Source organism: Galeopterus variegatus, unplaced genomic scaffold, assembly GCF_000696425.1.
Source record: "Galeopterus variegatus unplaced genomic scaffold, G_variegatus-3.0.2 Scaffold132, whole genome shotgun sequence".
Taxonomy (NCBI): Eukaryota; Metazoa; Chordata; class Mammalia; order Dermoptera; family Cynocephalidae; genus Galeopterus; species Galeopterus variegatus.
Window position 1 is genome coordinate 897317 of NW_007726243.1, and position 16522 is coordinate 913838.

Below are 16522 nucleotides of genomic sequence, written 5' to 3' on the forward strand. Positions count from 1 at the left end.
AAAAAAAAAAAAAAAAAAAAAAAAAAAAAAAAAAAAAAAAAAAATGCAATTTTGTTACTCTTTAAAAAGTAGATAGAGATCTGGGTGAAGAAACATCTAGTAAAGGCCCTTTCTAAAAACGTATTAAGGGATAAAGATGTGTTATTCATATGTTAACTAATTTGAATTATAAAATGCTTATGTTTTCTTAAAAATTCACTTAGGTTTAATAATTTTCTTATACACTTTAAACTTTCTCCTTACAAAATAGGTTGCAGCATAAATTCGCAAAGTTTTTCAAATTGTGCAGAAGTTAACTTTTACACACATCCCTCTGAATGATGATTATAAATTCCAAAGTAATCAGGATTTACTCTAGTAACATCTTCATGATATTTGGGTATTGGGTCCCTCAATCAATCTAAAAATTGACATCAGAAACCAAATACCAAAATGAGTTTTGAAAGAATCAGTTTAAATTCTCAATTTATTACTCACTAGCTATGAAGTTGTTATAAAAAATCTTATAATTTTATTTGATTTGAATATTTAAATACTAGCATTTACTTAACAATGAGCAAATGAACTGATAATTTCTAAATCAAGTAGTTAGATCACTTAATTGAACATCCATTTTGTTAGAGGCTATGTTAACCACATTGGATGGTCTCTGCCAACTTGGGCAAATGATATAGTTTCGTTGATTCTTGTGTTTCAAAGACTAATCTTGCATTTTAGCAGCCATTCAATGTATTAACAGTTCATAATAAAAACAGTAAATAATTATTAGGCAGAGAAGTATCAAACAGAAACATAAGGTTGCTTATCAGAAGTAACTCTAAAAGTAATATGTATAGAGTTTTAAATTTTGCATAAAGCTTACATGAACATTTCCTTATTTGCATCTTGCATTGAACATGTGAGGGCAGGTACATTTGCTGCCATTTTACAGATGTAGAAATTCAAAAAGGTCTGAGATAGGAGAAGGTCAAGTACGAGAATCCCAGCTCTACTACTGCTAACTGAGCTTCCTTGTGTAAGTCACTTAACTTTTCTGGGCCTCAGTGTCCTTACCCTTTAGCTTTTGGAAAATAATATCTAACTTGTGGGATTATTCTGAAGATTAAGTTAAATGTTTATAAAAGAACTCTGGATATGACAGAGCAATATTCAAAACTTTATTATTCAAAAATAAACACCTGAATATATATTTTTTAAATACAGTAAGAAAGTCCTGATATCTGGAATACAGGAATGGAAAAGGTCTCAGAAACTAGGAACATTGTGAAACATGGAGCCTAAATCTTTGGTTTTCTACCCATTTCCCCCAAAAGTGGTGGTGCCCCTAATCAAGCCACACTCAGAAAGCCCCACACAGAGGAAGTCATTTGATTAGAGGTAGCCAAAAGTATCTGACAGAGGACAGAAATGTCAACTGATAGCTGAGGGTGGACCCAAAAGAAAAAACCCAAGGAAAAGCAAAGAGAGAATATTCCAAAGAACAAAATAGTTGAGAATTACTTACAAAACAAAAAAATTTATATATAAGTCAATTATTCACAAAAGTCTCACCAAATCACTGATGATAATTCCTGTTTAGAAATAATGGGTTGACCTTTTCCAAAAAATTAAAAAGATGTTCTGAATACTTCAAATAAGGAAGAATGTAAACAAAATTTTAAATAAAATTTCTAGGATAAATATATAAAATAAAAAAGCGAATCACTTATGTACAGCACCTATATATCTCTAGGATCCTGGATAAATGAGGTACCACTCTATTTTAACAGTATGCAAAGTGCTTCAACATGCTTGCAACAATACAAATTCCGTTAAGCATGACAGATAACAGTTAATAAAAGTTCTCCAGATTGTAATACGTGAAAAAATGAGTGTATCTTCTCTGCAGATGAAATCATGTCAGATGAAAGCAAAACAAGAAAATAAATGGTCTTAACAAAAATTATCCCAGTTGCAAATAAGTAAAAATAGATTATGTCTTGAAGAACATGGAGTTTTGTGGTAATGATAATCTTTCCCAGAGTACTGATAGCAACCAACATTTACAAAAAACAAGGTAGTTCACAAAAACAAATAGTTTATCTTAAAAGTTGTATTTTATTGCATATAATTCCATAGCTGTTTTACTGGCATGCAACGGAACCTCCAAACTTTTTAGCCTTTCTCTCATGACTTTTGCTTTATTTACCCTTACATCATTATTTCCTGTTATTCTCCTACTAACCTAGGCTCCAGGTAAAACGAACTTTCTGGCTCCTGAAATTGGTCTCACTTTCCCACATATGGTCTTATATTTGTCTTTCTTTCTGAATCCTGTACGAAAGCCCAGGCCAAATTCTATCTATTCTATAAAGCCATTCCTGATCTACCCCCACTTATCCCTCTCTCCAGAACAAGCAGACTCTTTCTGTAAGATTCTTTCTGTAATCTTTCTGTAAGATTCATAACATTTTATTGTCAGCATTTTTGCCAAACTTACCTAAATCTACTTATCTCTCAGGCATCTAAAATGGGTAAGACATAAAGATATATTAAAAGGACACTAGAGACAAACAGAAAAGAGTATCCCAGCTCCATTGTGTTTAAGATACTAACTCAAGAGCCTTATTCCTGCTCTGAACATGGAGATAATCACAACTGAATTTACACGTTTGTGCTTACTTAAAACACCAAGCATGGAATGAACAAATCAGTCAAAGATGCATGCATTCTTCTGCCTCATGCCTTTGATCCTAAAGAAAAAGAGGGGGGTATCATAAAAGCCATTCAAATGGTCTTAACTTTCTAGATCCTCCCCTCCTCTTTGCATTACCTCTGTTCTAGCTGAAGATCAAGATGTGTAATCCTCTAAATTTATTGTCAATTCATTAATCATGATCATTAGTTTAAATGACAAATGGAAGGTTCCAGCCATATCCTAGGCAAACATGCGGAGATTCGTACTTCTATATTTATGAAAGTACATACATAAAGATGTTAAAAGGAAAGGTAAAATTGTTTCTGAGCCTCCTGACAGGCAGCCACACATTCAAAACTTAGTACCTGTGAACATCCACAACACTGCACCACCACGCACATTGTTGAATTTAAAAAGCAACCCACGTTATATCCTTAGGATAGTATTTTTTAGATTACTTATAACAAATTACTGCTCTAATAAGATTCATCAAGGGATGCATGAACCTCTCATTCAACCATGTTTTTTCCCAACAATATAAATTAGTAATGGGCAATAATAATTCAAGAAACTGAAAACAAATCCCAGAACAGTTGCTTCGTCTTACCAGATCCACTTATATATGATAATCAGGAACAAAGAAAGGGTGGGAGGAAATTTTTGTAATCTAACAGGAACCTCTCCAAAATTGTATTAATTATTACTCATTCCTGTTTTTTAAATATGCTTCTTTTAGAAACAAAAAGAAAAAGGAAAAAATAATTTCTTACTCAAATTACAGCAGGATAGATATTGGTGAAAAGCATTCACCATTCACACACACTATACTGTGAAAGAATATGTCTTGTGCCTGATAAGTGAACATTAAAAATTTGGGTTTTAAAATTAAAAGTTTACACATCTAAAACAGTTTTAAAAATGTGTGTGTGGGGGGGGAAGACTTGAGGAACAAAGGCTATACTAATCACTGGCTTTGTCTCACTAGCAACCACCACAAAACCTGGTAAGCCACTTAATAAGTACTTGTTGACTGAACTGACATTCCAATTAAGGCTGCGATATTAACACAAAGAGCACCAGCACAATTACATGCACTTAAACGTAATTTCAAAACCATTTAGTAAATAAGTTGAAACAAGTAAAAATCACTTATGAATAGAAACCTATTGTGTAATAGTTTTGAAAGGAGCTGTATCTTGTACACTTTACAGTAGAAACAAGGCAACATTTCCTAAGAGCAATTATAAACAAGGCAAGTTGTAATGCAGAACATTCAGTTATGGTCTCCACTTTTAGTAGATTGCAGGGGGCCACCTTAACAGATTTCATTATAGCACCACAATGGCAAATATTGTGAACCTAATTAAGTAATTAGTAAGGGATTTCCTGTATGAAAGAAATTCCTCCTCTTACAAGTGGCCACCTATTGGGTTTGTAAATTAGCAGTATTTAAGAAAAGGCAAACAATATACTGGGAACAGGCTGCATATTATCCAAAAAACAGCAACACCAAAACAAACTCAAATGTTTAATTATAGGAAGTTTATGCAGTCCCCTATGAGGTTTCAGATAATTGTTAAGATATAAGCATGACTACGAAAAGAGGTAAGTCTATTTAATGGGAAAGTTTTACTGTTAATTACTGTTATGCTAGTGGCAATCTACTGAAACATTCAAAGTAATGCAGGTTACTGCAATTGATTTAAATTTTCCAGATTCCCTACATAGTAAAATCCTGTCTGTAACAACAGTCAATTCCTGCAGCCTTGTGTGATCTTTCATTATATAGCAACTATGCTACTCATTTACTCTGGATTCAAATTTCCCTGAACATTTCATAAGAAATTTTTATGTTGCATGTTAGCTTATTAAACTCAATAAAACCATAGCAATTGAAAGTATTTTTCTTCATACTGCGATGACTAATAAAATGTCTTGAAACTCTCGTCTTTTGTACCCTGCTGGTTAATTTTTTCACAAAACTTAACCAAATGTTTGGGTGGCAGGAGTTTTCATGAGTCAAGATTTTTGCAACTTACAATGCTGAAGAAATACTGTAAGGATCATTCCTTTTGAATTTAACCACAATGATATTGTTTTGCTTATCCCTTATTTGGGGCTAAATCCATTCATAATACATTTAAATGTGGAATGATATCACATTTATTCCAGGTTAATTTAGAAACAGAACCGGTCTACATTTTTTGAAGAAATTTAGTACCTGCTATCATTTTGGAATTGATTAATGTCCCGCCTCTCTGAACGGCCTTTCAGCATGGAAATGCTTCTCAACAACTACTGCCTACAGTGTTTACAAGCATGCACACATCATAGTACATCCTGTTCCACTGCCATTCATTCATTTATTGGTTTTAAATATTCATGCTGCACTATCTACAGAACAGAAAGAAACAAGTCAAAGCATATCTCTAGATAACTGTGTTTATTACAAAACCGAAAAATGTTACAGCTGGAAGGAGTACAAATCTTTATCCAATTTCCTGATTCTAACAACATTAAAAAAATAAGAAAAAGAAGGTGAAGCCCAGAGATTGACTTCTACATATATGTTCACAAAGATATTTAGCATCAGAATTAGATCAAGACTCTTTCCCATGATACAACTAGAGGAACCTAAGGCTCACTTTTGGTATTCTCTGACAGCAGAAGCTGAGTTCCTAGAAAAACTTAAAAGAAAAAATAAAACAAAACAAAAAAACATTCATAATAAATAAGTCACCATTCATCGTAAGCCATTCACAATAAACTATTCATAATAAATCAATCCCTTATATCAATCAGTGGGGTTACAGACAATGAGAAAAACCTTCTTGGTAATGAATTGCTCTTGGCACCTCCACCAGCATTTCCAATGTAGACTTGGAACACAGGCACAAGAACAAAGAAAGCTCTTGTGTTTTCACTGAACACCTGATTCAGGATTACCTACTTGTTGCTAGACATTCAACAGGTGCTCCCTATTTGCTGACTTGGAGTTTTGGGACTAGTTGCTCATAGCCACCATAAAACCTCATCATCATAACCTACCTCCTTTGCCATGTCTGTGTATTTCTGCTTTTCCTTTGGATCAAGAACAGCCCACCAATCAGCTAGTATCTTGGTAGCACCTCGGTTATCAAGCCTGGGGTGTTCCTGACGTACAAGGGAGCGATGGCGTTTGCAAAATAAAAGAAATGCATTCATTGGTCTCCGGGCTCGTTGTTCTGGTGATTCATCATCTTCAGTCTCACCAACATCTTGCTCTAGGCCATCAGCCCCAAGAAGTTGAACCTATTACCAACCAAAACAAAAGCCAGATGTTTAACACATCTTGGACAATTTTGATTTGACAATTAGTCTTGGTTTGCAAACTTTATTTTTTCTTGATTCCATTTAGATAACCTAAAAATTGGAGAAAAGTGTTTTTTAAAAACCATCAACCATTGTTAGTGGTTGGTAACTAACTTATGAGGTATCCTTCTGCTTAGTTTCTATAGCAACCTGTGCATGTCTCTATTACAGCATATATTGTTATAACTGCTTACATTTTTTTCTCTCTTACTAAACAGGGAGCTCTTTGAGGACAAAAGCTCTCTTATCTACCTTTAAAACCACCAGGGCTAGCTCAATGTCTGGTATAACATCAGTACTTAACTAACTGTTGAATGAATAAATAAACCCATTTTGTGGTTTATGGGTCTCAAGATTAACAACAACATCCACATAAAATACATGAATACTGACCCTGTCTTTTTCCCCTTTAGAAAGTTCTTTTCTACAGCTAATAATATGAAAATGTTTAACACGAACGTAAATAACAAGAGCTAATACAGACTACTCAATGTTTTTGCACACATCACAAGTGAAGCTTCCTACTATAAAGAATCAAAAGAGACATTTAACATGATTATTTGAAAGAAGAATTACATAGTAAATTTTTAAGCTTGAAAATATCAAGCTTTCTTGTCCAGTGAAATGCTATGGTGATAAAAATAAACTCCCCTAGGCTTAAGCCTTCAAAATCAGCTTTGAATCCTCCCTTTTCCTAAGCACTTCATTCAATCCTTATTTCAAGGTCTTCAAGAACTTTGGATGGACTTCAATGGACAAAGCTCTGAATCTGTCTATTCCATGTGTGTAATTCTCATTGCCACTGCCCCAGTACTACTTTGGTCCATGGCCTAGTCTTCCTGCTTTTAATCTCTATAATCCTTTGTGTGTATGGCTGCCAGATTAAATTTCTTAATGCACATCTCTCTGATCACAGAATCTCAGAACATATTAGGATTGTAAAATATCTTCTAAAGCTAAAACATGACTCTATGATGGTTCTTGGAAACAATGCACTATGAGCAGAAGTCCAGGATTCTTACTAAGCCTATTTCTTTAATTTCTTGTTTTACAGTTAAAATCAAGAAGGATCAAGGAAGTCGTTAGTCCTGCATTATGCAGTAGGGTCATAGTTCTTAAACTTGAGTGTGCATTAGAATCCCTGGAGGTCATGTTAAAACAGAAATTGCTAGGTCCCATTCCCAGAATTTCCGATACCGTAGGTCTGGAGTGGGTCTTGAGAATTTATTTCTAATAAGTTTCCAGGTGATGCTGATGCTGCTGGTCTAAGGATCACACTTTGAGAATTACAATTATAAAGCAACCATGTACTTTCATGCAATGTTTATTGGGCAACTGTTATAGGCAGATACTCTAGGACAAAACAATTGCTTACTCCAATTTGGTATTTTTAAAAAGTCTTTTAAAGTAGGTACTACAAATGCAATTAATTCACCATCAATTATCTTCAAACACAGTACAGAAAAATCTTAAAGTCACAGTTCCCTAATTTGGAAATACATTATAGATTATTATCGGGGGTTAGGTCTCCATATTTATTTTCCTTTATGTATATAACCGTTAACAAGGATTTGTATTTTGAAGGGATATTTATCATTCTAAAACTAAGAAGCTAAGGAAAAATTAGGAATAAAAATGTATCACGTAATAAGCTTAGGAAGTAATTATATTTTCCCTTCAGAAAAGAGTAACTTTTGATTCAGTTACTAAATTATAAAACTCAAGCTAAAAGCTGTAAAAAAGGAGATCACTGTTTTGGGAGGGGAGAAACTCATAAACAAATGAATTAAAAGGCAGTGTGATGACTGCAACAAGGAACCAGCAAGATAATGAAGCACGAGTGGATGGGTAGAAGTATGAGAAATTCTCCCTAGAAAAGGTGATGTCTGAGCTAAATTTTGAAAGATGATTTTGAATGTGTCAGGTAGTCAACGGAGTGACATGGGGAACTAATAGGGATTAAAGCTTTAATAGGTATTTAAACATCAATATGCAGTTCAATAGCACTGGCATATAAACTATTAGCACAGGATTCCAGGAGATAAGGTTGTAGAAAGTATGGGCCACTTCGTGAAGAATGTGCTCTGCCATGTTAAAAAGCATGTATTTAATGCTTTAAATCAGTGGTTCTGGATTACATGGACCAATAAAAAATGCTTGGTTTGGCATAGATTGCCAGCTTTTTATTTTGCCAAGTATAAACATCAGAAAAAAAATTTAACTACTATCTAGTGTTTATATTATTTCATTAAATTAATCAAAAAGTGAATAAACACATGAGTAAATAACAAAATGAAGATGAAAAACTATCTAGACTTATTTTTCTCTTACCAAGGACCATTAATACTTTGTAAGAAATCAACACAAGCACCTACAGCTAGATGCAATGGAGAGCCATGAGTGGTCTTAAACAGGGGAAAGACATTGTTAGATTTGCATTTTAAAGAGGTAACTCCTGTCGACAGTGTAGAACATGCATTTTAAGAGTAAAACTAGGAGCAACCAAACCTAGAAAACCCAGTTAAAAATTTATTACAGCTGTCTAGGCAAAAAAGGGAAAGGGCTGAAATCCAGGCAGTAGTAGTGGGAATGATGAAGTGAAAACAGAGACAATATTTATGTGGAAGAACAAAGAGTGGTTGGTATTTAATGGGATTTGAAGGTTGGAAAAGGAAGAGTGTTTCTAGCTTGGGTGGCAAGGTTTCTTCATACACAATAGAGAATATTTTTTCTCAAATGAGAGAAATTAGATCTGGTGGGGAGCAGAAAGATCAGGGCTGGGCAGGCTGAATTTGAAGTGGCTATGGGGTATGCTATGTGGTTACCCAAGTCTGTGAGCTAATGATCTGAGGAACCAATATAAAGAAGCATGATGAGATCACTGACCATGGTGTGAAAACAGAACAGGATTAAATGACTTTAATCTTTCACTCACTAAATGTTTACTGGGCGCCCGCTAAGGGCCAGGCACTGTTCTAGTTGCTGCAGACAGAGCAATGAGCACACAAAGTCCTTGCCCTCATGAAGCAGAGGAGCAGCACGACTGGCCTTACATTTTTAAAGTATCCTTCTGGCTGCTTTTCTGAAAACAAACTATAGAAGGGCAAGAACAGGGGCAGGGACAGAGGTAGAATACAATAATCTGTGCTAAAAAAGGTGGTGGCTTGGATCAAGGTGGCAGTAGGGAATTGTTAAGAAGGCGTCAAGTTGGGAATATATTTAGAAGCTATAGGGCCGGCCTGTGGCTCACTCGGTAGAGTGCGGTGCTGATAACACCAAGGCCACGGGTTCGGATCCCATATAGGGATGGCCGGTTCGCTCACTGGGTGAGCGTGGTGCTGACAACACCAAGTCGAGGGTTAAGATCCCCTTACCAGTCATCTTTTAAAAAAAAAAAAAAAAAAAAAGAAGAAGCTATAGCTGAGGAGATCTGCTGATGGACTGATGGATGAATGTGAGGTTTGAGCAAAATAAAGAAGTTAAGTTTGAACTACACAATTTCAGCTCTGACAAACTGGAATGTTGCAATTGCCATTTACTGAGAAAGGGAAGATACAGGAGAAGGTTTGAAGGAGAAAAGCAAAAGCTTAGTTTTGAATGCATTCAAACTAAGATTCCTAGTTAATATCTAAGTGGATTGCCAAGTAAATAATCAGAAATAAGAGGCCAGAGTTGAGAAGAAAAGTCCAGGGTGGAGATAAAAATTAAGATTAGAGGCCCAGAGAACAACAACATTTGGGGGCATAATAATGCAGGGGCACCAAATGAAAGAAACTAGGAATAGAAACAGGAGTGAGTGCCGTCATGGAAATAGGAGCTGGCTTCAAGGACCAAATGACCAACAGGTGCAACTGTGTCAGGAAAATCAAATTAAGTATAAACTTGGCAATTTCTCACATAGGAGAAATAAAATTTATTTTTCTGAAACAGAAAAGGAAAAGATGAACAAGGAGTGAGACAAGTGCAGTGGTGTGTAGAGGAAGCTGAAAGGGTCATTTCTGGTGGCCTCTATTTTCTCTGTGAAAGAGGAGAAAAAGTCACCAGTAAGAGAGACCGTAGGGGGTATGCAGAGACTATGTCTAAGAAACAGGGAAAATGTTTATAATTCCTGCTGAGATGAGTGGAAGAGGGAGCTGACCAAAGCCAAGGAAAAAAGGCTGACTGGATGTTGAAGTTCTAAAAAATATTAAAAACATATGTTTATAAAGTTTGTAGTGGCACGAAACGTGTTCTTGTTTATTCTTCCAGTGAGCATGTATGTATTCAATACCTACTATGTGTACTGTACCATTCTCAGTTCTGGGGAGAGAGGAAAACAAAAGAGACAAGCCCCTGCTCTTATTGAGCTGCTATTCTGATCTGAGACACACATAAACAAGTACACAGCTAAACACATGGCAAACAGCAATAAGTGTTATAAAGGAAACCCTCTGACTTGGAATGAGCTGGGTGGGAAAAGCATGGTGAGGTCCCGTCTTGTTGGCGAAGTGTTCCTTGTGCTAAGACCTGAATGATGATGTCAAGGAGCTAGTTATGCAAGACCAGGAGGAAAGTGTGACTTTCTAAAGTCACCTGCATGGTTGTGTGGCTTTCTAAACAAGAGCTAGTTGTTCAGGTATGAAGCCAGAGAAGGGGACTTGGAAGAGTGAGTGACCAGAGGCTTGGTGGGGCAAGTGCAGGCAGAAGCTATGAAAGCCACAGAAGGGTGCCAGGTGAACACATCAGACTTTATGACTACTCCCCCATCTCACTGTGTTTGAATATTACCTGCAAATCATTAATTGATAGAAATACTATTTAAGAAGGATCTGTTTCAATGTAAACTATTGGAAAGTACACATACTTTTAAAGGCAATCAACAAATGGAATAAAAATGTAAATTAAGTAGTTAAATAGGATTCAAGTTATACGGACTTTAAGAAACATCTTTTACACCACACACACTGTAGTTTCTAGAATACTGTTGAATGCTCGAATAAGTTTGAAACTTCTATAGTAAATGGAGGGCTTACCTTATCAATGTCCTCCTCTTCGTCTTCCTCTTCCTCCTCTTCTGAAAAGTCAAGAAGTTTCTTTGCTAGCAATGGATGCCACTGCAGACACTTTCGTTTTGGTCGTTTACCAGCCCCTTCTCCTTCTGTTGAATGATCTTTATTTCTGTTACTGCCTTTCATTACTGTGACCTGTAGTGAGAGAGAGAGAAATTAAAGTAAATTTGATTAAAATTAGTTTATTTAGCTCCCTTAGCTTTAATTGGATTATAATTTTAATGACTAAACTATCTACAAGCTCAGGCATTTACTGAACTCAGTGAGAATCCTAAGTACATAATCAAACATTCATTTTAGTGGGCCAAACTGAGCTAATAAAATTTGCCTTTTGTGAAATCTACTTCCTTCCACTCCATAACTTCAGAATTTAAAACCCAAATAAGCTTTAGGATGATTACCTATTACCTTCACCTGTTCATATTCACTCAATACTGTTTCTCAGTTTTCTACCAAAGAAACATGAAAGTTGCCTCCCAAGGGAGCAGTGGCACTCACAGAGGTGGCTCTCCAGGTGTTCTCTGATGGCTCCTATTTTGCTGTAACAATTTACATATATTTTGCATTCTGCAACATGATAAAGCTGTCCTTACAATATTATTAAATGGGTAATTAATAAGAATCAAATGTTTTGGATTTGAAATAAAACTGTTTCATAAGATGACACACATTTTTCAAAAATTATCTGTGTACTGCCTCCAGGTACTCACTGCATGAACACACTATAGGTCACCAGGCAGGATGAGCACCCTCTGTGCCCATCTGTGACAAAACAAAGCAAAAATACCTTTGTGTCTCTCTATTATACATGCATAGTAACCCAGTAATTAAGTTTTGCTCCCTAGTTTTTTTGGCTTTTTTTAAATGTGTGATTAGATGAAATAGCTAAGAAATAGCCAGGCTATGAACGTGGCAACATCTTTTAGAAGCCGAAGAGTCTCAATTACTTTTCAGTGACTTAAAAAAAAAAAAAAAAAGTTATTCTCAATGATAAAAGCAACACATACTTATATTATATAGGTGAAAACAGCATAAAATAAGGTTTGTCCTCTTCATCACAACCAGCCCCACAGTCCAGAGGTAACTGCATATCAGCTTATATACTTTCTTACAACTTTTTTTCTGATTTGCTATTTATCATTCATTCGAAATAACATTAATATACAAACTATCATTTCAACATACTCATGCAAAAAAACCAATTTAATTGTCATAAATTTAAATGGTTCACGAGTGTTGAAGATTATAAATGTAACATGGTTGCTGAAATCATCAGATAGTGGCTTTTTGCTCAGTATGTTTGCATTGTTCCACTGTCTGCAAAATGATACCATTAAACTTTTAACGCTATATTAAACCTGAAATTGGGGTCCATGAACATACAGTATCAATATTCAACCAGTTCTCGAGCTTTCAAAACAATATGGAATAGGCAAATTTATCTGTCTTCCTTAATTATTTTTGGATTTTGGGTCACACTTAGATAGGTCTTCCTCATTTCCAAATCAAAAAATATTCACTAATGTTTTCTCCTAGAACTTGTGTGACTTAATCTTAAACATTTAAATTTTGATCAATCTGGAATTTGTTTAGATAAAAGAAGAATGATCTAGCTTATTCTTTTTTTCAAATAGCTAGCCAACTGTTCCAACACCATTTATTAAATAATCCAGATTTCCACCATTCCCTTGGAATGCCACTTTTATCCTGTACTAAATTACATGTATATGAATCTATTTCTGGATTCCCTTCTGCTAATAATCATCTCCCGCTGTTTACCTGTCCTTTGGTCAATTTCAGTATCCTTAGAGACTATGTCATTCTATACCTTTTTCATATACAAATATATATCAGTGAACACAGCCTTTAAAAAAACATTTGGGGGGGTGCGGTATGGACAGCTGGCATGTACCAACATTGAGTCATTTAAAATTTTTAGATTGCATATACCATGCTCTTCTCTCTAGGTCAATACACCTTAACTGTTCTCATTTTTTAATAGCTACGTAATATTCCAAAATATGAATATATCAATTTATTCAATCAGTGCACTATTTATGGACATTCAGATTATTTCTTGTGCTGTAGTAAAAATCCTCATTTTAATAAAATAACTTTAAACAAAATCTTCATTTTGATAAAAATCCTTATTAACTTATCGAAAGGCATGCACAGCCAAGAAAAAAAGAAAGAAAAATAAGACAGAAAAAAGGAGAGAGAAAAAAAGAAAAATATGTTCCTGTGGCTTTCTGAGCAAGAAACTTTTGCTATATATCTAAAGTAATTACATGACTTGTGTGGCTTCTTCAAGAGTACAAGAAATTATTGAAAACTCTAAGTGGAATTAGTTATCCGGTGTTCTCTTAATAAAGAAACAAAGATTACTTGTGAATCTATAGACCGTTTAACAATTCCCACTCTATCTACAAATAAAACGGCACAGGCAACCCAATTTGCAAAAATACCAATGCTATACAGAGAAAAGAGGAAAGAGAGAAGAGGAAATGGTTATTTTTGTGGCTTATTAATCACTTCAGGATGAGCTGCTTGAATGGTAATTAAACCCATATTGGGGGCCCAATATTTTATGAGATAACACATTTTTTAAATAGTAAAAGAAATCAATGGAAAACTCTAAGTCAGGCAGCTTTTATTAAGTGGAGAGGGTAAAGTGATTGCTAGTGCCTACAGAAAAATATATCTTTAGGCCCAAGAATTTTTAATTAAATTATTCTATTTAATTATGTGCAAATGTGTTTATATAGATATATAGACACAGATATATACAAGTATAAATGTGCTTTTATGCATATACATATAATTTCAGTATTTAAAGAGAAAACAGAATATCAAGAATCAAATTAATGGGAGATATATGTGACTTTTGGGTTCAAAATAATCACATTCATCCTTCTATCCTCCAACACCTGCCCTGCCCCAATTCTTTCCATGTAGCCCACAGGCTAATTTCTAATACAGAAATTAATCTGTCCTTACCAAGAAATACACTAGAAAGACTTTGTATTACTAATGACACTTACTACATTTTCTCCTGAACTATAATTATTTGGGTACATTCTATCTCAATTGCTAGGCCTTTTTCCTGACGGTCCAAGACTTTATCCTTATATGCTCAGAAACATCCTTGCACACCAGAACATCAAGATCAGTTAGTTGTAAGGATTGTCACAAGCAACCATATGAATCCCTGTGGTAAACTGTAGCGATGACCCACTATTTTTATATACTAGGATGGCTTTGAAATTAACCACCATCTCTCTCATTTCCCTAAATTCAGATAGTCTTTCCTGACTGGGAAAAAAAGGGGACTGAAAACTATGTATAACTATGATATGCAGACCAAGGTGGCATGTGGTGTGTGAGAACCACCAGCCACCTGGGCTGGGGGGAAAATAAGGTAGGTACAAGCACAGACAAAAGATGAGCAAATGTACAAGTGAAGTAGAGATAGTATACCTCAGACGAAATAATCAAGAAAAGTATAATTAAACTAATGCCTAGGAAATACCTCAAACTATAAACTGGACATTTTATTAATTTGTAGTTATCTAATTATTTTTTATTCCCTATGGTTATATTCTCAAACTGTAGTAAAAAGGCAAAAATATTGGGAAAAATGATGTTCCTGATTATTATAATAAGTAGTGAGAAAGCAAGAGATAAGAATGAAAGAAAGGATTTTAAAAAGTGGGAAACACAAGGGCAAAGAAAGCATAATTTTGAGACGACACTATCACTCATCTTCAACAATAAGAAAAAATTGTTAACTTTTGACAGTGATACAAGACTAATTTTATAATTATTTTGCCACTAAAAACCCCACATATTCTAAAGTTTGGCTCCTTGTTCTTGAATAAGAACAAGTTAAGCTAACAATCTATATGCAATAAAGGAAGCAATGGGTGGACATTATTCAAAAGGGGCCATTCTTCCATTCTGCATTGTAACTCTAGAATAATTGAAATTAAGTTATTTAACTATCAATGGACTCTGTACTTGAAAGACTCAATATAATAAAATTATTGCTGCTGAGACTGTCAAATGGTAAGATGGTTCCTATCCAAAATACTGAATTTATCTTGTAAAGCAAAGCAACCCATGTGTGCCTACTTTCTATACCAGGATAAGTGACTTCATTTAAATACTATATTCTTCAAAAGTACCAAGCTCATTCATGAAGACCTTTATTGAGGTCAAATTCCATGAGAAACTTAAAGAAGAAAGATCATAAAAAAACAGTACAAAGCAAACACTACATTTAACAAAAGAAAAGATAAAGGACACTAGAGCTTGACAGGCCACATTTAGAATCCTGCCTCTACTACTAACTACTTGTTGGAAAGTTATTAATCTGGCTGATCTTTCCTCCTCATGTTAAAACTGAATAATAATAGCTCAGCTGTGAGAACACATATATAATATCCAGCATGGTGCCTAGAAGGTTCTCAACTCAATGTTAGTAAATCCCCCCTTTACTCACAAGCTTTTTAGAAGAAGCATGAGATTCACAAGCAGCATCTGCTTGCTCAAACTCAGACTAAGATGCTGTTAAAGGGAGAGCACAGATGTGCTCCCATTTAAAGGTGTGCCATATGCTTCCCAGATGATATAATCTCCAGCCTGAGAAACCAAAAAAAAAAAAAAAAAAGATGGAGAGTTTCCTCTCCTTTGTCTGAGAGATATACAGTCAGAAACAGTGCCTTGGCACAGTCATAAATTTTGTGAATAAGATCCTCTCAGTCTTTTTCTATCATCTTGTCTTACAGCCTAGGCAATCAGTACACTTTAGTCTTTAAAACAGTGTGAATTTAACTCTGTGTCATAGTTATATTTTAGAGTTTAAACTGTCTCCTAAATGTCCAATAAAATCCCATTTGAATCCTAGTGATGGAAATTCTCACCCAGTGAAACAGGGGAAGGTAAGGGAGGCCAATGAAATACCACCATTATACAACCACATTCTAACCACAAGTAAGACCTCTCCTGGGTCCAACTAAGATGCAAAGCTTCACAGCTTTCTCCAGAGTCTACAGCCTGAAGAAACTGTGATAAAGAGGTAGCTTCAGTACTTCCACACAAATTGCACCAACCTGCTTTCAATCTTTCAAAGGAGTCCTGCTGCCACAAAAGCTAGAAAACTCCCCCACATTGAAGACTTTCTCCTTATCACCCTAAAATTCTATTTTCTGTCAAAGTTCTTCTCATCCTCCAACGCCCAGGTCAAATATTCCTTCCTCTCTAAAGCCTTCTGTAAAAACTCTAAGTCAAAGTCCACCACTCTTTCCTGTGAGCTTTGGACATACTTAACCTTGTTAGGTCAAGCACTTATCATGAGTGTTTTACTATTCTACCCCCCCCCCCCCCCCCCCCCCCCCCCCCCCCCCCCCCCCCCCCCCCCCCCCCCCCCCCCCCCCCCCCCCCCCCC

General features: G+C 35.3%; 1 protein-coding gene across 6 annotated transcripts in view; it reads right to left on the minus strand.

Annotated features, from left to right (window-relative positions):
- Positions 1 to 16522, minus strand: part of BBX (bobby sox homolog (Drosophila)) — a 284645-nt gene that overhangs the window by 94109 nt on the left and 174014 nt on the right. For 5 of the 6 annotated variants that reach the window (XM_008588833.1, XM_008588813.1, XM_008588839.1 and 2 more), the window contains exons 4-5: positions 11041 to 11211; positions 5726 to 5968 (exon numbers count right to left, since the gene is read on the minus strand). In XM_008588833.1, the coding sequence (XP_008587055.1) occupies positions 5726 to 5968; positions 11041 to 11202 (405 nt within the window). In that variant the 5' untranslated portion in view covers positions 11203 to 11211. Of the gene's footprint in view, positions 1 to 4898; positions 4954 to 5725; positions 5969 to 11040; positions 11212 to 16522 lie in introns of those variants that run through there. The other variant, XM_008588846.1, reaches the window with a different exon arrangement.